The 26,214-nt window shown below is 52.3% G+C and overlaps 1 protein-coding gene across 1 annotated transcript in view; it reads right to left on the reverse strand.

Annotated features, from left to right (window-relative positions):
• Positions 1-5,678: 5,678 nt before the first annotated feature.
• Positions 5,679-26,214, reverse strand: part of PDILT (protein disulfide isomerase like, testis expressed) — a gene marked incomplete at both ends in the record, with an annotated part of 43,764 nt that continues 23,228 nt past the window's right edge. Inside the window, 7 exons of the mRNA XM_079789000.1 lie at positions 5,679-5,737; positions 5,807-5,957; positions 7,166-7,245; positions 7,308-7,392; positions 8,621-8,799; positions 11,493-11,613; positions 15,461-15,658. Coding sequence (XP_079645126.1) covers positions 5,679-5,737; positions 5,807-5,957; positions 7,166-7,245; positions 7,308-7,392; positions 8,621-8,799; positions 11,493-11,613; positions 15,461-15,658 — 873 coding nt within the window. The remainder of the gene's footprint in view (positions 5,738-5,806; positions 5,958-7,165; positions 7,246-7,307; positions 7,393-8,620; positions 8,800-11,492; positions 11,614-15,460; positions 15,659-26,214) is intronic.

Below are 26,214 nucleotides of genomic sequence, written 5' to 3' on the forward strand. Positions count from 1 at the left end.
CAAAGGGCAGCGAGTGTCACCTACATTCATGCTGTAACCCCAGCAGCTAGCACATAGTAGGTGCTCAGTACTAAGTAATGAACGGGTGGATGAATAAATGGGTGGGTGAAGCTCAGAGACACTGTGCATTTTGTCTAAGGTCACACAGCAGCACCAGAGTTGACCACACTGGGGACTCCTTGCAGGCGGGGCAGGAGGCTGGGGTTCCTCACATGGGGTCCGCAGCACAGGAACAATGCCGACAGAGTGGGTGCGCAGGGATGCCAAGGGGTGTATGAATGGCTTCGCAGACTGGGCGCTCTTAAAACTGTTGTTTTGCCACACATGTTAAGGAGACTGGCTCGAGGGCAGGCACAGTCCCATTTGGAGAGAAGGCAGCACGTAAAGACACGGGCCGTGTTGTGGTAGCGAGGGCGGAAGGGCAGGAATAAGAGCAGGCTGGATGGAGTGTGAGCCCTTTCCGCATCGCCGCCCAGCCACAGGCAGGGGCCGGGGAGCCAGAGCACGGGCTTTCCAGCTGCCAATCACTGCAACATCGGGGTCAAGGCGGCCATCTGTCAATCACTGCAACATCGGGGTCAAGGCGGCCGCCAGGAGCAGAGGCGGCCAGCCCTTCGCGAGCCTGGAAGGACAGAGGTTATGGGGGCCGCTGGCAGCACTGCGGTGCCTTGGCGAAAGCGAAGTTTGGACGCCTCTCCTAGACTGGCCAGTTAGGAAAGGACACCTTCTCTGGGTGGGTCACATAGGAAAGGGAAACCTCCTTACCTGTCCTAAAAGCCAACCAGAAAAAGGTGCCGCTCTGGGCTGAAAACCAGAAAAGGCGCCCTCCCAGTGATCAGCGGGAAGACAGCCTTTCCTCTGGCACTGGGCTGGCCCCCTCAAAAGGGCCCTGTGTGCAGGTGCCACTGCTCCGCCATCCTCGGCGCCTGGGGCGGTCACCGAGGACAGGCCTCTCAGGAGCTCCTGGCCTCTCAGTCACGCTCCGGGGACGGTACACTGGAGCAAACACCAGGTTGGTGTAGATGCGCCCTCGGGTCTAGGCGCCAGGAGCCACGAAGGCAACAGTGACCAATTCACTTTCCACCCAAGCCCGCCAGACCACGCAGTGGCCGTGAAAGTCAAGGCCCCTCAGAACCACCAGTTAGAGACGAGCCAAGAAGCTTACCAGGGTGCGGATCTAGCAGGTGTGCAAGTCTATTGTGAACAGGTCTGCAACGTGTGTGTGTGTGTGTGTGTGTGTGTGCACACGCATGCGCGTCTTCATGCAACTCCAGCTGTCTATGCATCTGAGTATGCAAATAGGAAGGCATGCATGTGGCCTCATGTGTGTGTGCAAACATGTCTGGACGATGTATGTTCATATGTTCCTGTCTGTGCATGCCAGTGCTGTGTGCACCATGAGGGACAGCGGGTCCATGTGCACAGGCACAGCCCCAGGCCCAGGCATCCCATAGCGGCAGGGCTGAGGCCAGAGGCTGACTCTCCTGCGCGCCCAGGACCCAGCACAAACCCTGAGGAAGGTTCTGGTGCAGGCTCTCTCCAAGGGGACCTGGGCGTGCTCCCTGTGGCCTGAGCATCTGCTGGGAGAGCGTCAGTGGGAGGAGATGGCAGGTGCTGGGCCAGAGGTAGGGGACGCCCCTCAGCCTGCCTTTCTCCTGCAGCCAGACGGCGGCTGGAGCCCAGTGGGACCGTGCCAGGGCCTTTCAGGGACGCCCGGCTGCTTTCAGAAGAAAGGTCCAACGCTTAGTAAGAACTGCAGGCCCCACCGGGTCTGCGCTCACCTGCTTCAGCTCATCCCCACCCTCCTTCCGGCCCCAGGACCTGCTCTCCAGTCCTCTAGCAGGCTGCCCCGCCCACAGGCCCTTTGCCCATGCTGTACCCTCTGCCAGAGATCCCCTCCCCCTTTCCCTGACCCTTCTAGTTAATCCTGCCTCAGTTTCCAACGCTCAGCTCCAATCTTCCCCAATCCTCCAGATCGGGTCTGGTTCTCTTATTGTAAGAGCTCAGAGTCCCCAATGTACTTTTATCTGTATCTATAGCCATTATATATCTATCTATCTATCTATCTATCTATCATCTATCTATCATCTATCAATTATCTATCTATCATCTACCATCTATCTATCATCTATCTATCAATCAATCATCTATCAGTCATCTATTATCTATATATCTATTTATCATCTATCATCTATCTCTATCTTTCTATCATCATCTATCTATCTTCTTTCTATCATCTATCAATCATCTATCTATCACCTATCTATCAATCATCTATCTATCACCTATCTATCAATCATCTATCTATCATCTACTAGTATCTATCATCTATCTATTTAGCATCTATATGTGCACAGGCACAGCCCCAGGCCCAGGCATCCCATAGCGGCAGGGCTGAGGCCAGGACCCAGCACAAACCCTGAGGAAGGTTCTGGTGCAGGCCCTCTCAAAGATGATTTGTCTATCATCTATCATCTGTCTATCTATCTATCACCTTTCTATCTATCATCTATCTATCAATCATCTATCATCTATTTATCATCTATCTATCTCATCTATCTATCTATCTATCTATCTATCTATCTATCTATCTATCTATCTCTATCATCTATCTCTGTTTTTGCTCCCTATAAGATCCCCAGCCTCCAGCTTGGGGTTTGGCACTCAGTAGTAATGGAATGCAGGCCACGAATGAGTGCCTGCGTGAGAAGTGGCCAACTAAGGCAGCTGACAGATCGCCTCACCCCATAGAATCACCGGCTCCAGCCCCTCCGCCCGGCACTGGTCCTGTCCTCCCTCCTCACCTCCAAGAACATGCTCCACCAGGAGCACGGCGGAGCGGCCCCGCCCCTGTCCGCGGGATGGGACCACGTTCGGGACATGGCTTTGGTCTGCGCCGCCCCCACGGTGGAGTCTGGTCCCGGAGCAGGTTTGCAGGGACAGGGTGACCAGATCCCTTCCATGAGGGAGACTACATGTGGCCCCGCCCTGGGGAGGGGCCGACCCTCAGCAGGGCGCCTCCTGCCTCAGGCTGGGCTGGAGGACACCTGAGCTCATGCCCATCTCCACCTTGGTGCCTGTTGGTCTTAGGAACGTCATTTAAGTCCTCTGAGCCTCTGTGCCCACTAGAGAAAGTGGACATAAGGTGCGGGCCTCACAGAGCTGCTGGGAAGAATCGAAGTTAACTCAGAGAGGGAGCACGTGGTGCTTTAAAAGGCCAACCTCGGCCCTGGCCAGTTGTGCTCAGTGGTTAGAGCATCTGTCCTTGGACTGAAGGGTCACAGGTTCGTTTCCTGGTCAAGGGCACATACCTGGGTTATGGGTTTGCTCCCCACCCTCCGTCGGGGCCCCTGTCAAGACACATGCGGGATGCATGCGGGAGGCAACCAGTGAATGTGTCTCTCTCACATCCGTGTTTCTCTCTCTCTCTCTATCTGAAAAGCAATGGGAAAAGTATCCTCAAGTGAGGATTAACAACAAAATGTCAGTTCTGGTACGAGAAGACGAGCTTGCAGATCAGCGGGAGCGTGGTCCCCTGCCAGCCCCACCCACCTCGTGCAGAGGAGCACAGTCACGCGGCTCCTTATGCCTTTGGGCTCTGTGGCCCCACGTCTTCGGTTTGGGGAGAGGGGCGAGGGCTAGGGGCACGCGTACAAGTTCAGGGAGGGGCGGCTCACAGGTTGCACTTTTCATTCGTGACGTCACAGATACACTTCATGGTGCAAGTGGGCCAGGCTGTGGTTCCCACAAAACAGAACATCTGGACAGAGAGCTGGCCCTGAGGGCTCCCCGCTCTCACCACGTAGGTGGTGAGTCTCGGCACGTGGCCACCTGAGGGGGCTGTGGCGGAGAGCGTGGTTGGGGAGCAAACGCTGTGGACTTGGCTTCCTGCATCCAGACCTCACTCGGTCGCCTTTGTGACCTGGACCCCTTGCTCAGTCTCCCTGTGCCCCGGGGATGTAGCCGATACCTTTGTGATATTCTGCCAATATAAGCCAGATGTGGCAAGCTGTTCAGGGCTGCGAGGTCTGGAGAGCTTTCACCCCTCGTCAGCCACAGGCCTTTAATAAATGACTCCATAATTTGACTTCTTGAGGCGTCCTTTTTTAAGATGGGGGGTACACTACAACACAATGAGCAGTGCGAGTCTGTGTGAGCTGAAGAATGGCCCCAAGATGTGTCTGTGGCTCATCTCCCAACCCGTGCGTGTCGCACAGAGGACCGGACTCTGTTCAGTTCAGGGTCTGGGGATGAAGAGGTCTCCAGGCAGCGTTGCCTTCACCGTGATGCGTACAGGGCGGGGGTGGGGGATCAGAGTCGGAGGAGCAGGAGGTATGAGGGTGAAACAGAGGCCAGGGAGACTCAAGGAGGAGGCCACAAGCCAAGGAATGCAAGCAGCCCCGGAAGCCAAAGCACATCCCGGGGCGCGGCAGGGGGCGGCCCGAGGACCCCAGGCCAGCTGTGGGACTGGGCCTGGCTTCTGGTCCTAGAGCTGGAAGCGAATACCTCCGTGCTGCTGTGAGCCACTCAGTGTGTGGTCTCCGCCGGGCAAGGCTAGGACCCCGGTCTCATTTGGGTCAGGGCAGCACTGCGGCACCGGGCCCTGGGGGGGCCTGGGGCCTGTATTTCCGCTGTCTGACGTGGGACCCACTCGGTCCATGAGCACCTATTGAGCAGCGACTGTGTCCAGGCAGAGTCCGGGCTGGGGAATGCAGGGGAGGCAGGCCTGCTCCCTGCTCACGCTCCGCGGGCAGGAGCCTGTGCACAACAAGACCATCCGATGCTCCCACACCCTGGCGGCCTGGATGCCTCTTCCAGGGGGTGGCACTGGGTTGAGATGAAGGATGAAAGGGACACAGCTGCGGGAAGATCTAGGGAGGAGCGTGTATTGCGTGTGCGTTTCTGCGGAAGAAATAACCACGAAGAGAGGAAGAGTGAATTGTTGGAAAAGCCTAGGAGGGGAGAGGAGATCGGGACCAGACCTTCCTGGGCCTTGAAGGCCTGGTGCACAGACGAGATTTTATTCTAAAAGCAACAAAGATGCCATTCGGGTTTAAAACCAGGGAGTGTGGTAAGCCTGCCTGGCTGAGGCTTGAGGAATGTCACTTCAGCAGCTTTAAGAAGCTTGGCGTTTGGAGGGGGCGGGCCAGAGGCACAGAGTGGCAGTAGAGCAACCAATGAGAGCCTAGTGCAGCCAGCCGGGGAGGGGGGCCGTGTGGACACGGAGGGATGTGGGTGGGGTCAGTGGAGGAAGTGAGTGGAGTCTTCTGCTGGGGCCTCGCTGCTGGAGAGACTGGGTCACTTACTGACCGTGGAAGAGTGAGGACCCGTTTGGGGTTGGGTCTCTTTCTTACTGTGGCCAAATGCAACGTAAACAAAGCAATGCCCCGCATTGGGAAGTTTTAGCCAGACTGGGGGGCCCGCCGGGGAGGTGGTGTGCGCACGTGGCTAAGTGCTCAGCGGGCCCTCAGGAGGTGCTGCTCCGAGGGCTTCCCTCGCAGCCCGTCTGCGTTCCAGGCCATAGGCTCCAGCAGGCGGCACAGGCGTGACCAGAGCAGAGCGGAAACCCAGCGCCTTTATTAGCCAGCCCGCCCCGCCGCAGGGAGACGCAGTGTGATTGGCCCCTCAGGGCGGCAGGCCGTGACCTGGACGGCACCTGCCCTCCTGCTCGGAGAAAGCTACAGTTCTTCCTTCACTCCTGGCTTCTTCTCTGGTCTTGGTGGTTCCTTTGGCTTAGCTACCAACCCCTCCGCCCCCTCCGCCCCCACCTCCCCCTCCTTCCCCATCGCCCCTTCCTCCCCCTCCTCCCCCTCCTCCTCCTTCTCAGTTGTTTCCTTCTGCCCAGCTGGCTCTTCCAACTTGGTCACACTCTCCAGCTCAGGCAACGTCTGTTCAGCAAACTCTTCCTTAGAGAATACCTCCTCTTCTATCACCTCACTTTGCTCAACAGACGTTAGCTATCAGAGAAAAGGAGGGAGGGGAGGAAGGAGGAGATAACCACCATTTGTCCACCATCCAGAACTGTAATGTCAGTGCTGACATGTACACATAAGGAACTGTTGGACATTGAAATTGGGTCTCAAAAGAACTGTTGGCCCAGAAAGAAACTCACTACAGACTGATTCATTTGCCTTTCACCATAACCATTATTGCTTGTCTCATTTTCGGTTCTTATAAGTATATTTCTAATAGCACATGATCTCACTCATCTAGGGGAAATAATGAACAACATAGACTGATGAACAAGAACAGACCCAGAAACAAGGAGGCATGGATCAGACTGTTGGGCCTCAGGGGAGGGTGGGAGTAAAGGGGAGAGATCAACCAAAGGACTTGTGTGAAAGCATATGAGCCTAAGCAGTGGTTAAGGACAACAGGGGGGTGGGGGCATGTGTGGGGAGGGGTGTGGGATGGGAATGGGGAGATGAGGACAAATATGTGATACCTTAATCAATAAAGAAATTTAAAAAAAAAAAGAAAGAGGCAGAACGTAGGTGATGATTGTGATGGTAACTGCCAACCCCCTTTTCCTGGAATCATCCAAAGAAGGTCACCTGAGAACCTTGTGGGCAGGAGGCCTGTTGGCTTGGCTGGGGGAGGGGCTTGGCTGGGGGAGGGGCTTGGCTGGGGGAGTGCCCACGTGTGGCTTTGCCCGCGGGGAGCCATCCTTCCTCCAAGCTAAGTCCCTGGGTGTGGCTGCCCCTTGCTGAGCTCTGGGACTGAGCCTGTGGCCCAGGCCTGGCGGTAGGACCTCGCCCAGGACATCTGCTGAGACTGTTAGGAAGTAGGGGCTTGCTAAGCGGGGAGGTGTTGGTGGAAGCGACTGCTTGGAGATGAAGTCAGCATCGAAGAAAGAGGTGAGAGACACAGACAAGGGTGAGTGTCTGATTGCCGGCTCTGGCGCTCTGCCAGGTGAGGGGGACAAACCCCTCCGTGGTTTAAGCCAAAGAGCAGTTTCTGACATTGTGACGGGAAGGACCTAACCAATGCTCGCGGCACCTTCCAGAGGGCCTCACGAGCCTGAGTGGAGCGAGGGGTGGGGACTGGTGTCCCAGGAGAATGATGTCATCAGAGCCAGGATCCCGCCTGGGGAGCCCTGTGCGACCTCAGAGCCTCTACCCCGCCCCCCCAGGTCTCTAAGTCTGCCAACTGTTTCCTCGGCTACCTGCTCTGACTGTTTACCCTCTATCCCAGGGGGCACACGGTCATGGGGCACACACTTCCCTAGCCCATTGAGCTCCTGTTCTGTGAGACATAAGAATCCGGGGGGGGGGGGGGGGGGGGCGGTGCTGTTCACCTTACCTCACCTCCCTCCTCAGTCCTGGCCTGGATCTGACTTTCCAGGAAGTCGGAGAAGCCCTGCACGGTGTGTTCTCCCGTGTACAGTACCGCCTGGGGAGGAAGCGGACAGTCAGGCAGCCTTGCCTGCGGGAGACCAATCGCTGCTGGACGAATGGGTGGCATTCCCAGCTGCCTGCGTGCCACGGGCAGGCTCCTTGGCCGATGAGCCCCATTACCAAGGCTCCAAGTAACAATAAGACCCTCAGTGGGCGGGCAGGCCCCGCAGCTCCTCCCTCAGCGCTGTGGGCTAGCTGCGCGCTCACTCTCTCACTCCCTTCCTCGCTCTCTTACTCCCTTCCTCGCTCTCTCACTCCCTTCCTCGCTGCAGCATGCAGGCCTGGCTGCCAGAGGACTGAATGGGCTCTGGCACGGGAGCGTTGAGGCATGCCTGCTCGCGGTGGCACGCCCCGCTTTTGCTATTACTATTACTACAAGAGGAGGAAGAGTAGCTCCTCGTTCACAAACCCTCCCGCACACGCGCTGCCCAGCATCGCCACTTCTTCCTCCTGCACCTTTAATAAGAGGGAGCTGCTCACCGCCGCGGGTCTAATGTCAGCTTCCAGGTCTGCGAGAGCAGCCTGGGACCCAGCTCACTCCCCACCTCCCCGCTCATCTGCTGCCAGGAGGGGGCACGCCCTTCACGGCTGTGGCCACCCTTATGCTTCCCACCCTCGTTCACCTGACTCTCCCTCGCTCTTCCTCAAGACCCGTGTCTGCTTAACGCCTCCCAGCCGCCTGTCCTCCCGAACCTGGCCTCTCCAGTCCCTGTGGCAGTGGAGATGGGCCCAGGCCATGACCACCCCACACTCAGTCCCGCTCTTCTGGGAGCGGCCCCTTGGCTGTCATTCTTGATTGACACCGGCCCTACTGGGCCAAGTGGCATGGAGAGTGCGTTCCTTCAACAGGGATGTCATCGCTGACTCTAATACCGAAGTGTCCAAGACGGGGATTGTTTCTCACCGTGCATTCCCTTCTCCCAGCAACCGCACCCCAGCATTCACCTGGCAATTCCCCCCAGAGTCTGGGTGCCACAGGGAACCATGGAGCCCGGGCCTGCCCTATCCAAACCCCCACCTCCCCTTGGCCACGGTGCTGGGTCAGGGCTGAGCCGCAGCCTTACGCTGGGCCAGTGACAGTGAGTGGAAACGCTCTGAGCAGGAGAGCATGCTGTGCCCAGAGCCGAGCCCGAGGCGGGCTGGGCCGCGGGCAGAGCTGGAACAGGAGAGACCGCACCATGAGAACGACATGCCGGTTCCCAGGCCTGAGACCCCGGCCTCACTTGCTGCGCGTGGGCGGGGAAGAGCCTGAAGAAGGGGTGCTGGTCCAGGGGCTCCAGCTGAAGGTCATTGGCGGTGACGTCGATCATGGCGATGCTGACCGTGGGGTGGTTTCGGTACTTCACGCCCAACTCCTCCCACACGGGGAGCAGCCCTCTGCTCTGGTGGCACCAGGGCGCGTCTGCAAGGCAAGGGCTGTGTGAGGCCCGGCGCCCCCTCAAAGCTCCCGGCTGCGCTGGCCGGGGTCCTAGTGAGGCTCGCGGCCTTGACACCGCGCCCCCTTTATTTCAATAGCACGCGGGTCCTTACATCCCAGCATGCCCCTGGTCACCCGGAAACACCTGCCCTTCATCCCACGGCGCACCCCGTGCTGGGAGGTTCCTCTGCTCTTCGCGGCCTTTAGCGCAGCTCCCACCACAGGTGAAGAAAACCAAGAACATGTTTACGCTAGAGGGTGCCTCATGCTCTGCCAGAGTGTGTGCATGTGCGCGCATGTGTGTGTCCCCCTGCGTGTGTGTGCGCGCGCACATGTGTGTGCATGTGTGTGCATCCATGCCTATGTGTGTCTGTGTGTGCCTGTGTGCGTGCATGTGCGTGCATGTGTGTGCCTCTGTGTGTGTGCGTGCGTGCCTGTGTGTGCGTGCGTGCATGTGTGTGTGCGTGCCTGCCTGTGTGCGTGCGTGCATGTGTGTGCCTGTGTGTGCATGCATGTGTGTGCATGTCTCTGTGTGTGCATGTGTGTGCCTGTGTGTGTGTGTGTGTGCGAGCTCAGTTGTCCCAGCCCCGGGTCACCTAGTCGATTAACCAGAGGAAGTGCAAGTCACGGGCAGGCTGCTCTGACGTGTGACATGGTGCCACCTGCCTCCAGGCCCGGGAGGCGACGGCGGGAAGCGAGCAGGAGGTGGTGGTCAGTACCTCTGCCCCCGAAGAGGGGCCGCCGGGCTCCTCAAAGGGCAGTTCAAGGAGCTTTGAGTCTGGCCCCGGCACCCCGTCCTCGGGAGGGAAATGGGGACCGGCTTTAGGATGGAGAGGTGATCTGACCTCGCCTTTTCTCCCTCCATTAAAGTTCTTTTCTCCGCGTGAAGAGGGGCCTCAGGGCCCAGACACTGCATTTGGCCGATCACCCCTCCATTGACAAGCCAGACGCCGCCAGACGGCCTGCTCTCAGCAGCACCCTGCCCGCCTCCTCAGGAGCCCTGGGCCCTGTGTGGAGCGGGAAGGAGCATACGGCCACGTCCCAGGGGACCGTCCAGCAGCCCTGCTTCAGAGAAAAGGAGGCTGCTTGTCCTGTTCCCAGGACCAACGGGCACCTCAGGCCTCCAGGCGCCCGGCAAGCACGGCAGGCCGCCGCCTCTCAGTCACGGGCAGCAGGCCTGCGTACCCCGCCTCGCGGGCCGTGAGCACCGCCTGCGGATGAGAGGCCACTCCAGTGAGCGCTGGGGGCCTTGGTGGTGCCATCCAGCCGTGGCCACCCTCCAGGGAGTGATGCACTGGATGGAGCTCGCTTTGAACTCCTGCCTGCAACTTCCTGTGGACCTGGGGGCGTCCCTGACCTCTGAGGCCGGCTGCCCTGGTTTGGGTCATGGATGGATCCACCCAGCCTTCCTAAGACGCCTGTTCTGGGGGGGAATGACACGTGTGGAAACAGCAAGCTCATGCCTGGCTCATTGTATGGCAGCGGTTCTCAACCTGTGGGTCGCGGCCCCTTTGGGGTTCGAATGACCCTTTCACAGGGGTCGCCTAAGACATCCTGCATATCAGGTATTTACATTACGATTCATAACAGTAGCAAAATTACAGTTATGAAGTAGCAACGAAAATAGTTTTATGGTTGGGGGTCACCACAGCATGAGGAAATGTATTTAAGGGTCACGGCGTTAGGAGGGTTGAGAACCACTGGTGTACGGGCTCAATCAGCGAAGCTCCGCCGGTTACATACGCGGATGTCTGAGTACCTTCACTGTCACCCTTCTCTGTGTCCCTGGTGGGGAGAAGGTCCCCAGCCTTGGATGTCACGTGGAAATGAGAAAAGTGAGGAAAGGGCCTGGTCCGTCGATGAGCCTGGGAACGAGAGCTGTGGCTATCTGGGCTTACAATGCCAGACCCGCTGCTCAGTGCTCTCCGCGTGCGGTTTGGGTGCCCAGGTTGGGCACACCGCTCAGGGATTAAATACAACCCCATCAGCGGCACACACCGGACCCGCCGCTCCGCGGTGACAGCCCAGGCACGGGGGTCAGGCCCAGGGTCAGCCCCGGTTCCAGTACTTCCTCGCTGCCTGCAAAGTGGGAGCAGTGAGAGCAGCTCCTTCCGAAAGCGCGGTGAGGATGAAATGAAAGCACGCTCAGCAGGGCTGGGTGCTGCCGCGCTCAGTCACAGTCACGGCGGCCGGCAGCGCTATCCGAATTAAAAGCCACCAGCCTGGCTGTGTGGCTCAGGGGCTGCGCATTGACCCATGTACCAGGAAGTCGAGGTTCAATTCCTGGTCAGGGCACAGGCCCGGGTTGTGGGCTCGATCCCCAGTACGGGGCGTGCAGGAGGCAGCTGATGGATGATTCTCTCTCGTCATTGGTGTTTCTCTCTCTCTCTCCTTCTCCCTTCCTCTCTGAAGTCAATAAAAACATAAACAAAAGCCACAGGCCTGGAGTATGGGGACGGCATTTCACACATTCCAAGAATTTAATTTGGGGGCCAGTTGCCTTGTTAGCTGATAGCATCTTGATCCAAACTTTCTGGGTGTCTGAAGACCACCCTGGATGGTGCTGAGATAGATCTGGAGATTTGGGTGCCCAAGAATTGAGGAACGACACTTGAGAAGTACCTTCTGGGCCAACCCCTCCCCCCCCCCGGCCCCCACAGCCCCTGTGGAGCACTTACAGAACAGCACAAAGACGTCCCTCTCCCTGTCCAAGACCACGGCATCGAAGTTCTTCCCAACCAGCTGCTTCACCGGCCCCTGGTCCCAGTGCGGCGGGACCTCCTCACTGGGTTGATGTTTCTAGGAAGCACTTGGAGAGGTCAGTGGTCTCCAGAAAAGGGTCGGCAATCCCTCCTTCTCCCCCCCCCCCCCCCCCCGCCACCCTCCTGCCCTGCCTGCAAACCGGGAACATGTGCTCCGGTTCTTACAAGACCCTGGGAAAGCATGTGTGAGGCTGAGGTCCATCATGAGCTTGATGTCAGGTGGATTGTCCAGGGCTAACGGGGTCAGAGGCTGAGGAGGAGGCCAGGCTCCAAACGGTTCGAGAAGCAGTTTGTTCGATCACCAAATCATTTTCCCGTAGGAAATAATGTAAGTGTAATTCATCCTTTCCAGACCCAAATGACTCCGTTTTAACCTTCCTTACACACAGTGCATGTCTAATGTGCTGCTTCATCTGTAAACAAACACTTCCTTCTTTACATGCATCGAACGCCCCTCCCAGCCTTAAAGGAGTCACATTCTGCACTGGTTCAGGGGGTGTCTCTCGGGTCGGCATGCGGCACCTCCGCTTGTTCACAGACCACTGCCTCTGAAACGCTGTCGGGGGCTCGCTGCTCCCCTTTGTCCAAACCCACAGCAGGGCTTCTACCTCCTCAGCTGCCGGGGCCATTGCTACTTCCCCACCCTTAGCAACATCAGCACTCTTGATGCCTCTGTGTTAAAATTGTGCTAATGGTTGAAGTTTGGTTCAACAACAGAGACACTTTTTTCTGTGAACAATTTGGAATTGTTTGAGATGGGAGACTTGAGAAACGAGGTTTGACTGTGCATGATTCTTAGAAACCTTAGCTGAGAGCTAGCTTCATGTCTTCAATATCTTGAGTTTGTTCCCCCCACAAAATATCAGCTGTCCCCCATTATACCAAGAGTCAAAACCAAGGTAATTTACACAACCCGTTCATCACACCCGGTCCGCCAGCTCCCCAAGCTCCTCACCCTCGTCTGTGCTTTCGTCAGAGGTACCGGTCTTCCATTTCCCGGAGAGCTGGCCTTCCTCCCGCCTCAGGCCTGTGCTTTGCTGTTCGCCGGAGAGCCTCCCCAGGCTTCACCCCTCTGCTCCCCCCTCTCCCTGGGGACTCAGGGTTACCCTTCAGAACGACGCTGCGGGGCCGTACCCTGACTGTCCCCAGACCAGCTCAGCGCCTGCACCACATGCTCTCACACTTGGTGCTGTTCCTTGTATCACTTATTCAGCTTGATTCCTTAGGTTTCTTTTTCTGGTATTTGATTAATGTGTCTCTACCACACAGGACAGAGTATCATGAGGCACTGCTTCCTTCACCGCTGCTGGGTAAATACAGGACCCCAATGAACAGTCTGTGGGTGAAGGAAGGAAAGAACAGCCCAGCTCTTGCTTCTCTTTGGAGGAAGTGGTGTCAATCTCAGCACATACATGTTTGTCTGCAAACATTGCTTTCTGAACACGTCTTGAATCCACACCTTCCTCTTTGTCTGCACTGCTACCACCCGAGTCCAGGTAGCCTTCATCTCCACCTAAATCCCTCCCACAGCCCCCTGTGCCTCGCGCATCTCCTCCTCACCCTCTCCACACCTTTATTCTCCTACCAGCAGTTCAGACTTCCCACTGCTCTTGGGCTATCAGATCCCTCATATGCTTACAAGTCCTTGCCATCTGGCCTTTGCCCAGCTCAACAGCCTCCTCTCCCACAATGCCCGCCCTCATCCCCACTCCAGCTTGTAGAAAGGACTTGAAGATTCTTCCCAAAAGAGCATAAACGGTGTGAGGACTGGGCATGGGAGATGGGACATGGTGACAATGATGGAGAATTAATAATGGGCCACACCGGGCAGATCTCATAAGTCACATGAAGGATGTTCCTTTCTAGTCCAAGGGCACAAGAGGACCTGTTGGCCCTTGACAGGGAGACGGGCACCTCTGCGACGTAACCAGAGGGCAGAGAGAGAGAGCATGGCAGAGCTCCAAGTAGGCTTGTAGACATGGTGATGGAAAGCAAGGGGCCTTCTGTTTTCTTAATGATCTGAGTAGAGTGCTCAGTTGAGACTGAACGTGGAAAGAGGCATGAGGAGACACAGGGCCCAAGACGTAGAGAATGAACCAAGAGGAAGTCACACCGAGCTGTCAGGACAGCGCTCAGCCTGTGGGAGGTCTGGCTTGTGATGCCATGGGCCAGCCTGCCTCACAGTGATGCTCTTGCTCCAGCGCTGGCCCGGAAGCAGCAAGGAACTCGAGTGGCTTCAGCCAAGGCTGTGGTTTTGCCTGGTAAATGCTACAGGTGGAGAAGAGGTGGAAGGTGGGCAGGGATCAAGAAGCGAAGAGAATCGGCCTCAGAGCCAAGCGCCGTGGAGTCCAGGCCCACAAAGGAGGGCACTAAAGAGCTGTGCGCGGGGAGCAGGCGCTGGGGACCCTGTGGGCGCTGGAGAAGGCAGCCAGGAGGACGGGAAGCTGGCACTCGGCTTCCAGAAGGAACGCCTCCTGCCGAGTGTGGCCGTGGAGCACGTGGCTTCCCCGGCAGGACACACCAGCTGTGGGCGAGGAGGAGCGGGTTTGGGACACTGGCATCCCTGGAAGTGATGAGAGTCAGGGTGGAGGGAAGTCTGTAATGAAGAGCGAAAGCCCCTAGGGTGGAAGGGGATAATCAGAGAGCAGCAGCAACTGGAGGCAGGAGCAGATCAGTCCACAGTCATGGGGTCTGGAGGACCTGGGGGAGGGCGTCCTGAAGGCAGGAGGAGGAGACGTGACCCGGCGGAGGCATGGAGGACACCAGCCTCAGACTTGGCCCAGGACGATGCGTAAGAGAACAGCTTTCACTTGAGGGCTGCCGGGGACGTGTCGTCTGTGGGGACAGACAGAAGCCTAGAGCAAAGGTCACCGTACACGCTGGTGCCAGGGAAGCTGCTCCAGAATACGCTTAAAGAATGCCACCAATGCTCTCCAAAGTGTCCCCATTTAGAAAATAAAGCTATGGCCACCTGATTCCACAGGCAGCTGGCGGGGAGCAGGCTAAGGAGGCAGCGGAGAGGCTGTGCTGCAGCAGGGGAGGCCCCATCCTTGGGCAGCCCCCCTCCCCCCCCTTTTAGCAAAATAGCCTCCCTTCCGGCCTCCCATCAAGATCCTGAGCCTGTGAGGCTGAACCCTGAGTACTCACTGCAGTCGAGCCCCTCTCCATCCCCAAGCAAGCCCCTACCCTTAGGCCAAGTGTCGGGAAGCAGGGGACTTGATTGGAAGGTCTGTAAGGAGGATTCTCTGAAAGGTCCGGGGCCTCTGAAAGCGGCAGCCCCTGCCTTGACCTTTCCAAACAAGTCCGAGCCCCGGGTGTTTTGCTGGAATCTCTCTGTTTAAAGACCTGACCTTGTAGAAGCAGGTGCTTTCTCAAGGATGCTTTCCCTGCTGATTGTGTCTAGAGGTTAATCTGAGTTCAGGCTGTCGTTACAATAAAAGCCAATGAGGCAGGCGAACAGGACTGCTTTTACAACTAAAGTAAGAGTCCCTCAGCCCTCTCTTACACAGAAAACTGTGTCGAATAATCTGTTCATCCGTCGCTCAGGGTCTGCCAGGCAGCCCCGGCAGCAAGGAAACCTCTTACATCAGAATCTGAAACGAAGTGTCAGCCCTGGGGCTGTCTACATTTATATTGGTAATCTTGCAAAGGGAGTGCCTTTACTTTAAGTATAAAGAATTAATAGTGGAACTAGAGGGTCAGGACAGATCAAAAGTTGGATAGATCAGAGGTGGGATATGGGTATTTCCCCACATTGAAGCCTGAGACTCACCTTTCTTCTCCATCTTCATTCAGATGACCGAGCCAGCAGAATTAGATTTAAAAAAAAAAAAAAAAGAGTGACTTTGAGGTTGTGGATAAACCTTCTTTAAGAACAAACTTACCTTGGCACTTCTATTCAGGTAGCTGCGCCCAAATTTCTTGAGGTTTTGGGAGGTTATGCTCTCGAAAGGCATTTTGTACCTCGCATCGGAACTTAAGTTTAGGATTTGGACAGATGGGATATTGACCGCTGTGATCCGGAAGTATTCAAAGATACGTCCGTTTCTGGGTTCGTCTGCATCCACCAGGATGAAGAGGATCTGTCAGATGGAAGGATGTGAGAGACAGGAGAGGCAGTTAGGGAAGGGGGTCCCTGGAGAGGAACGAATAGTGACGGGCGGGGACCACGCCAGCCGCCAGATTGTCCACAGACTGTTACATGGGAAGGGGAAGGGGGAGGGGGCACGGGCCGGCTGTGAGACCGTGACACTGACACCATGCAGGGAACAGGGGCCAGGGGCCAGTTAGGAAGAACACAGGGCACAGAAGACAGGGAAGGTCCGATCAGAACGTGGATGAACTGACAAAGAAGCTGCGAGCATTTATCAACCCGCAGACAGAGACTCACTGGACTAGGCTTGATCCATTTGAGAGAGAGAGAGAGAGAGAGAGAGAGGATTTCCCCATTTGGGGGCTCCTCCCCAGGAGGGTTTGTATGTGCTTGCAATAAACTTCCACACTTTTGCTTAAAATCTTTCCGTCCGAAAATGTATTCTTTAGACTTTGTGAGACAAGAACCCGCAATGAGCGAGTCCCAGCTTGTCATTCGGGGTATCAGAACCCAACCACACCTGTGTCCGTGGGTACTGGAGGTCATGAAGCGGGGAAGGAACTGAGTCCCTTACGGAGGGAGAGAAACTGGGGGCAGCGGAGGGAGGGCACAAACGCAGGGCCCACAGTGCCCAGAGGCTTCCTGGAGGCTCCCTCCCACCGGGCAGGGCCAGCCGGCACCCTGCGCACTGCCCTGAACCCCATCCACACACGTAGGACATCAGGCAGTCCTGAGCTTCATCCCAGGTCCTTGAGCAAAACAGGAACTTCCCCTCTCTGGGTCTCGGTTTCGTTGTCTGTAAAGTGGTGATTTCAGAGCTCGCACCTTACAGGGCTGCTATGAGAACTAAACAGGACGATGTATGTAAACGCTGTGTTCAGTGACTGGGAGGGAGAAAATGCTCAACACGTGTCAACGCGTCAGTATTCTAAATTCTTTCATAGCAAGGAAATCCGTGACGTCACTCATTCGTTCAACAACATCCATGGAGCTCATGTTGTGGGGAAGCAGACAGCAAACGAGGGAACAAACTGGCAAATCGGGAGGGAGAACAAGCAGACTGTGGTCAGTACAATCACCTCGCACACCGCCAAGCGCCCACCGTGTACACCAGGAACGCGTTCACCAGCAGCGTCGCTGTGACTGGAGCATCATGGGGGACTAATGGGCGGAATGGAGCATGAACCACTACATAGGTTTGAGGCCTGGACGCTTCACTCCATGTTTATTTGGAGTTACAGAGTTTTTCATTGTTTTGTTTAAATTTCAGTCATTTTCTTCAAAAGAAAAAAAAATGCCTCTTGTAAAAATAGAGAAAAGGGAAGTAAGTCGCGCCCTCGTCCAGGTGGGGTAACCGCGGGAGGACAGGCATGGTGCTTCGGAAAAACAGGTTGGTTTATAACGACGAGAATGGCCACAGTAATAATAAGCACCATTCATTGCACATTTGCCCATTGCTTTACATAAAGCACCTCTAACTCTTACCACAAAGCTCCCTTGTACACCTGAGGTGACTGAGGCTGGGAGCTTAAGGAACTCACCCACAACAAAACCCACTTGTAACCGGAGGAGAATTTGAACCTCAGTGTGTGCGATGCCTGAGCCTAGAAATGTAATCACTTGCCAGACGCTCTGTGCTGCTTCACACTGCCGGCTTCCGGTGGACACACTCTCAGAGGGAAAGCAGCGGAGCCGTGTGTCTGCACAGCAGACTCAGCGAAGGTGAGAGAGGAAAGAGCACAGGTTTGGCAGGAAAGGAAGAGGCACGGGAGGCTCAGACACAGAGGAAGCAGTCCTGAGAGGGAACTTCATAGCACTACAGGCCCACCTCCAGAAGCAAGGAAAATCCCAAGTAAACAATCTGACTCTACACCTAAAAGAACCAGAGAAAGAACTAGGAAAAGCCACGCATAAGAAGAAGGAAGGAAATAAAGATCAGAGCAGAAATAAATGATATAGAGATTAAAAATAAACAATACAAAAAATCAATGAAACCAAGAGCTTGTTCTTTCAAAGTCAAACAAGATTGGTGAACCTTTAATCAGACTCACCAAAAAACAAAGAGAACCAAAAAAAATAAAATCAGAAATGAAAGGGGTAAAGTGCACTGTTGTGGGAATGCCTACTGGTGCAGCCACTGTGCAAAGCAGTATGGAGTTTCCTCAAAAAATTAAAAAGGGAACTGCCTTATGATCCAGCGATTCCACTTCTGGGAATTTATTTAAAGAAACCAGAAACACTAATTTGAAAGAATATATGCACCCCTGTGTTCATTGCAGGGTTATTTATAGTAGCCAAGATCTGGAAACAGCCCAAGTGTCCATCAGAAGATGAGTAGATAAAAACAGCGGTGGGACATTTACACAATGGAATACTACTCGGCTGTATAAAAGAAGGAAAACTTACCCTTTGCAATAGCATGGATGCACCTGGAGAGCATTATGCTAAGTGAAATAAGTGACAGAGAAAGACAAGTACCACATGATGGCACTCATATGTGGAATCTAATGAGAAAACTGAACTAACAAGCAAAATAGAGAGAGGCTCCTAGAGAGAGAGCAGGCAGAAAGCTCTGGTGGAGTGTGTGTGTGTGGGGAGGGGGGGAGGTTGGAGAGGGGTGGGGAGGGATTGAGTAAAAAAAGAAAAAGAGAGAGAGAGAGAACTCAGGGACATGGACAGTAAGTGGCGATTGCAGAGGTGGGGTGGGTGGAGGTGGAATAGGGCATAAAGGAAATAAAAGGCGATGGAAAAAATAAAATGAAAACAAATTTTTTTAAAGAAAAGAAAAAGCAAAGAAACAACTGACATCACATAAATACAAAGGACTGTAAAAAAAATATTGCAACCAACTATATGCCAACAAATGGGACAACCAGGGTGAAATGGACAAATTCGTACAAACATACAATCTTGCAAAACTCAATCAATAATATCAGAAAACTTGAATAGACCAATAACAACTAATGATATTTAAGCAGTAAGAAAAAAAAGCAACTCCCAACAAACAAACAAAAGTCCTGGACCAGACGGCTTCACAGATTAATTTTACCAAACATTCAAAGACGAACTAACACCTATCCTCCTCAAACTATTCCAAAGAAATTAGAGGCGGGTCCTGGCCAACATGGCTCAGTGGTCAGAGAGTCAGGGTTCAATTCCCAGTCAAAGGCATTTAGCTGGGTGTGAGTTCAAGGGCGTGCATGTGGGAGGCAACCAATCGATGTCTTTCTCTCACATCAATGTCCTCTCTCTCTCTCTTCTCTCCCTCTCTTCCACTCTCTCTAAAAATCAATGAAAAAAATAGCCTTGGGTGAGGATTAACTAACAAATAAATAAGTAAAGAAAAAAAGAAAAAGAAAGAAGAAAGAAGAAAGAAAGAAAGAAAGAAAGAAAGAAAGAAAGAAAGAAGAAAGAAGAAAAAAAGAAAGAAAGAAAGAAAGAAAGAAAGAAAGAAAGAAAGAAAGAAAGAAAGAAAGAAAGAAAAGAAGGAAGAAAGGAAGGAAGAAAGGGGGAAGAGGGAGAGAGAGAGAGAGAGAGAGAGAGAGAGAGAGAGAGAGAGAGAGAGAAAGGAAGGAAAGAAGGAAGGAAGGAAGGAAGGAAGGAAGGAAGGAAGGAAGGAAGGAAGGCTTCCACCCTATATTTACAAGGCCAGCATTATCCTAATTCCAATACCAAATAAAAACACTACAGAGAAAGAAAATTACAGGCCAATATCCCTGATGAATATAGTTGCTAAAGTCCTCAACAAAATATTAGCAAACAGGATCCAGAAAAATATTAAAAGATCATACACCATGATCAAGTGGGACTTATTCTAAGGATGCAAAGCTATTATAATATTCTCAAATCAATAAATGTGATACATCACATAAACAACATGAAAGAGAAAATCATATGATCATATGCAGAAAAAGCATTCAATAAAATACTGCACCCATTGAGGCCACGTGACCCTGGGTCCGGGCGAGGCCATGCGACCCTGGGTCCGGGTGAGGCTGAATCCTGGGTCCGGGCGAGGCCGTGGGCCCCTGGATCCGGGTGAGCCTGGCCCCGGGTCCGGGCGAGGCCGTGGGCCCCTGGATCCGGGTGAGCCTGGCCCCGGGTCCGGGCGAGGCCGTGGGCCCCTGGATCCGGGTGAGCCTGGGTCCCGGGTCCGGGCGAGGCCGTGGGCCCCTGGATCCGGGTGAGCCTGGGTCCCGGGTCAGGGCGAGGCCGTGGGCCCCTGGATCCGGGTGAGCCTGGCCCCGGGTCCGGGTGAGGCCGCGGGCCCCTGGATCCGGGTGAGCCTGGGTCCCGGGTCCGGGTGAGGCCGCGGGCCCCTGGATCCGGGTGAGCCTGGGTCCCGGGTCCGGGTGAGGCCGCGGGCCCCTGGATCCGGGTGAGCCTGGGTCCCGGGTCCGGGTGAGGCCGCGGGCCCCTGGATCCGGGTGAGCCTGGGTCCCGGGTCCGGGTGAGGCCGCGGGCCCCTGGATCCGGGTGAGCCTGGGTCCCGGGTCCGGGTGAGGCCGCGGGCCCCTGGATCCGGGTGAGCCTGGGTCCCGGGTCCGGGTGAGGCCGCGGATCAGGGTGAGCCTGGCCCCGGGTCCGGGTGAGGCCGTGGGCCCCTGGATCCGGGTGAGCCTGGGCCCCGGGTCCGGGTGAGGCCGTGGGCCCCTGGATCCGGGTGAGCCTGGGCCCCGGGTCCGGGTGAGGCCGTGGGCCCCTGGATCCGGGTGAGCCTGGGCCCCGGGTCCGGGTGAGGCCGTGGGCCCCTGGATCCGGGTGAGCCTGGGCCCCGGGTCCGGGTGAGGCCGTGGGCCCCTGGATCCGGGTGAGCCTGGGCCCCGGGTCCGGGTGAGGCCGTGGGCCCCTGGATCCGGGTGAGCCTGGGCCCCGGGTCCGGGTGAGGCCGTGGGCCCCTGGATCCGGGTGAGCCTGGGCCCCGGGTCCGGGTGAGGCCGTGGGCCCCTGGATCCGGGTGAGCCTGGGCCCCGGGTCCGGGTGAGGCCGTGGGCCCCTGGATCCGGGTGAAGCCGTGCCCCTGGGTCCGGCCGAGACCAAACCAGAGGGAGTCGGACCTGCATTACCACCATTTGTCCACCATCCAGAGCTGAGGGGTCAGTGCCGACATGTACTCATAGGGAACTGGTGGACATTGATATTGGGTCTCAAAAGAACTGTTGGTCCAGAAAGAAACTCACTACAGACTGATTCATTTGCCTGTCAGCATAACTATTATTGCTCGTCGCACATTCAATTCTTATAAGTATATCTCTAGTGACACATGATTTCGCTCATCTAGGGGAAATGATGAACAACATAGACTGATGAACAAGAACAGAACCAGAAACAAGGAGGCATCGATCGGACTATCGGGCCTCAGAGGGAGGATATGGGAGGGTGGGGCTCCGAGGGGGGAGAGATCAACCAAAGGTCTTGTGTGCATGCATATGAGCCTAACCAATGCTTAAGTTCAACAGAGGGTTGGGGCATCCATGGGGAGGGGTGTGGGATGGGAATGGGGGGATGAGGACAAATATGTGACACCTTAATCAATAAAGAAATTAAAAAATAAAAATAAAAATAAAAATAAAAATAAAAATAAAATAATAATAAAATACTGCACCCATTTATGATTAAAAACTCTCACCAAAGTGAGAATAAAGAGACCATACTTCAACATAAAGACCGTGTATGAAAAACCTACAGCCAACATCATAGTCAATGGGAAAAAATGAAAAGGGATTCCCTTAAGATCAGGAACAAGACAACGATGTCTGCTTTCACCACTGTTATTCAACATAGTACTGGAAGTGCTACCACAGCAATCAGACAAGAAGAAGAAATAAAAGGCATCCAAATTAGAAAGGAAAAAGTAAAACTGTCAATGTTCACAGATGACATGACCTTATACATAGGAAACCCTAGATACTCCACCAAAAAAACTACTAGATCTATAAATGAATTTGGCAAAGTAGCAGCATACAAAATCAATATCCTAAAATCAATTGCATTTCTATACACTAATAATGAACTATCAGAAAGAGAAACTAAGAAAATAATCCCATTTACTATTGCAACAAAAAAAAAATAAGGTAACTAGGAATAAATTTAATCAAGTATTTAAATAACCTGGACTTGGAAAAGTATAGAACATTGAAGAAAGAAACTGAGGAATATACAATTAAGTGGAATATACCATGTTCATGGATTGGAATATACAATTAAGCGGAATATACCATGTTCATGGATTGGAATCATTAACATCATTAAAATGTCCATACTAGGAAAAAAGATGGCGACCGGCAGGAAGGTAGGGAGAGAGAGAGTGTGAGTGAGGAACCCATAGAGGAGAGTGTAGACGTGTGTGGTGTGTGTGTGTGTATGAGCTAGGGTCAGTTAGATTCTGCAGGTCTTCCAAGGGGCTGCCTAACCGGGCAGTCCTAGACAGCGGAGCCCCGCGCACAAAGCGGACACTTCTCGGCGGCTGCGGCGGCTGGTGCGGACGCGGAGAACACGCCATCTTGAGAAACAGAGCTGCCTGAGACTCGAATCCTGGCTTCTGACACAAACCAGGGCCCTGCAGCCACTGGGGACAGAGAACTGCTATCACAGCTTCTGACCAACAAACAACAAGAATCCAGACTTCCCGGCAGATTTCCGTGAGTCAAAGAGCCTATCCCCAAAACACTGAACAGCTGCGAGCACCAGAACACCAGTCCCCTATCGGCGCAAACATTCGGATTCAAAGGAACTCTTCACTGCACCACGGAAAGGTCAGATTTCGCCTGAAATAAGGTGTGGTTTCTAATCCCCGCGGTGGGAGGGAAGCGCGCGAGCCGTGGGACCGGCGGGAACCGGGAGGTCTGTGCCTAGAAAAATCGGCGGCAGATGGAGCTGCCGTGATCCATGAATGTGGAAGGGGGTCCTCTGAGCTGCTAACTGAAGTGACCTCTTAAAAGCAACTCATTTTAATCTGACGAGGAGGATCAGACTAAGAATTTTCAAAGGAGTGCAGGCTTCTTAGTCTGGTGCACAGACCCACTGTCCGCACACTTGGGTTCTTTCCAACTCTGATTACTAAGCCCAACGCATAGGAAAACCCAGGTGGAAAAACCCTGAAAGACTGCAGGGGAAGTTGTTTTTTCGGAACCTGGGAGCAGAGCTGGGTGTGACCATCGGAGAGGCAGCTGTGAGGCACACACCTCCACAAACCAGTAGTGAGTGCCATAGAGGGGAAAAAAAAAAAAAAAAAGCTAGAGAGGCCCGGAAGTCAATTCAGAAACACTGCCACCCAGGGGCTGAAACGCTAATTGTCTCTGGTGTAATCAAAAATAAATACGAGAAATTAAGACACGGCCTGCTCAAAAAGCAGGACTGGCCTACAACACTGAGGAGCAGAGGAACGAAGCTGAACTGAAATACCGCCCAGACTGGGAAACAACAAGAATAATAGAGGAAGTGAATGACAGCCGCTACTGCACATTTTAGTCTTCCTATTTTTTAATTTTTAATTCTTTTTTCAATTTTTTTTCCAATTTTTTTATTCTAATTTTTTTATTTTCATTTTTTGCATCTTTTACTTAAGAAACAAAATTTTTTTCTTTTTCCTCACTCGATTATCACCTTTTTGATTATTACATTTTTATTTTCAATCAGCATTATTATTACTATTATTTTACTTTTTTTTTTTTAAATGTCATTAGACTTTCTCTTTCTTTTATTTTGGGATTAGTGTCCTACATTCTATTTGCATCTTTCCCTTACCCTATCTCAACGCTAACATTTTGCCATCACTCTCCTCCTAACCTTTCCCCTTTTAGTCTTCTGCTTATCTTAACTCTTTCTGGCTTTAGATTTTCCCTACTTTTTCAGTTTACCCTCTGCTAAAATTTCACCCTACTTATATATCTAATTCCCAACCCCCTGCTCCAAATCCATACATACCTCTCTCTACGCTACCTAAAAAAAAATTATTTTTCTCTCTGGCCTTTTGTTGTTGTTTGCTTGAATGTTGATTAGATTGAATTTTTATGCTTTTTTTATGAGACTGTTTTGATTATTCTTTTTGTTTGGTTGGTTGGTTCTATTGTTTGCTTTGTTTTTGTTTGTTTTTTACTTTTGTTTTCCCTTGCCTCACTTGATATTAGTTGGTGTTGCAGTTTGTATTAATCTCCAGGCTCGTGTTGCTGGAATTTGCTGGGATTAGTGGTTGTTCTAGTGGAGTCTACTCCCCATATATATAGTTTGTTCCCCTTTTTCTCTCTTAGTATTGTTCTTGTCTCTCTTACTTATTTTTCTTTTCTTTTTTTTTCTGCTCTTCTCCCAAGTTCAGATTCACACTCTTTTTTTTGTTGTTGTTCTTTCTTTTTACTCTCCCTCTTCCACTCCTATTCCCTAATTTGTCTTTCTCTGGTGGTTACCTTTATTGGAGGTTATTAATATCGTGAATACAATTCTGTTCAGTGCCTTGTGTGTTGTGCCTGGTTGTGTTGTATTTTGTACCTTTAAATCAACGCCGGAGAGAGAGAACTATATAACCAGACATCTAGAGAAGAGAGACCATGGGGAGACAAAAAAATAGCCCCCACAGGAAAGAGAAGCAGGCATCACCAGAAAAGGAAGTAAACGAACTAGAGGCAAACAACCTATCAGAGAAAGAATTCAGAGAAATGGTCATAAGGTGGCTGAAAAGGATGGAAGACAAATTCGACAATATGAGTAAGAACCATGAGGAAATGAAGAAGAACCAAGAAGAAATGAAAAATGACATCGCTGCTGTAAAGAACTCAATAGAAAGCATCAAGAGTAGACTAGAAGAAGCAGAGGACCGCATAAGTGAGCTAGAAGACAAGATGGAAAAAAATACCCAATTACAACAGCTTCTAGAAACAAAAATTAGAAAGCATGAGGAGAGCCTAAGGGAACTTCGGGACAACACAAAACAAAACAACATCAGGATAATAGGGGTACCAGAAGGAAAGGAAATGGAGCAAGGAATAGAAAACCTGTTAGAAGAAATAATAACAGAAAACTTCCCTGATATAGGGAAGAAAAAACCCACACAAATCCAAGAAGCTCACAGAGTTCCAAGCAAAATGAACCCCAAAAGACCGACGCCAAGGCACATTATAATTAAGTTGGCAAACACCAAAGACAAAGTAAGAATCTTAAAAGTGGCCAGAGAGAGACAGAAAGTTACATACAAAGGAACCCCCATCAGACTAGCAACTGATTTCTCAACAGAAACTCATCAAGCCAGAAGGGAATGGAATGAAATATACAAAGTCATGCAAAGGAAGGGTCTCAATCCAAGAATACTGTACCCAGCAAGGCTATCAATCAAAATTGAAGGTGAAATCAGGAGCTTCACAGACAAAAAAGGGCTAAGGGAGTTTATCACCACCAAACCAGCAATGAAAGAAATGCTAAAGGGTCTGCTGTAAAAAAAAAAAAAAAGAAAAAGAAAGAAAGAAATAGGAAGCAAAGAAGGAACAGAGGGGTATAGAATAAAAATGGCGACAAATAAGTACCTATCAATAATAACTTTAAATGTAAATGGATTGAATGCCCCAATCAAAAGACATAGGGTAACAGATTGGATAAGAAAACAAAACCCATATATCTGCTGTCTACAGGAAACCCACCTCAAAAAAAAGGATGCATACAGACTGAGAGTAAAGGGATGGAAAAAGGTATTCCAGGCGAATGGAAATGAAAAAAAAGCTGGGGTAGCAATACTTATAGCTGACAAATTAGATCTCAAAGTGAAGGACATAACAAGAGATAATGAAGGCCACTTCATAATACTAAAGGGAGAAATCCAACAAGAAGAAATAACTCTGGTAAACATATATGCACCCAACACAGGAGCACCAAGATACATTAAAAAACTCCTGGAAGATATCAAAGGAGAGATTGACAGCAATACAATTATAGTAGGAGACTTTAATACCCCACTATCACCATTGGACAAATCCTCTAAACAAAAAATCAGCAAAGAAACATCAATCCTAAATGACTCACTAGACCAGATGGAATTAATCGACATCTTCAGAACATTTCACCCCAAAGCCACAGAATATACATTCTTCTCAAGTGCACATGGGACATTTTCAAAGATAGACCAAATGTTAGGACATAGGCAAAGTCTCTCCAAATTCAAGAAGATAGAAATCATATCAAGTTTCTTCTCAGATCACAGTGGCATAAAACTGGAAATCAACTACAATAAAAACAACCCAAAGAAATCAAACACATGGAGACTAAACAGCATGCTATTAATCCATGACTGGGTTACCAAAGACATCAAGGAAGAAATAAAAAACATCATGGCAACAAATGACAATGAAAACACAACAATCCAAAATCTATGGGACACAGCGAAAGCAGTCCTGAGAGGGAAGTTCATAGCTCTACAAGCCTACTGCAAAAAACAAGAAACAATGGTAATAAATTACCTAACCCAACAACTCAAAGAGTTAGAGAGAGAGCAACAAGAAAAGCCCAGTGTAAGCAGAAGGAAAGAAATAATAAAGATCAGAGCGGAGATAAACGACATAGAGA

The sequence above is a fragment of the Cnephaeus nilssonii genome (assembly GCF_951640355.1).
Source record: "Cnephaeus nilssonii genome assembly, chromosome: 2".
NCBI lineage: Eukaryota > Metazoa > Chordata > Mammalia > Chiroptera > Vespertilionidae > Cnephaeus > Cnephaeus nilssonii.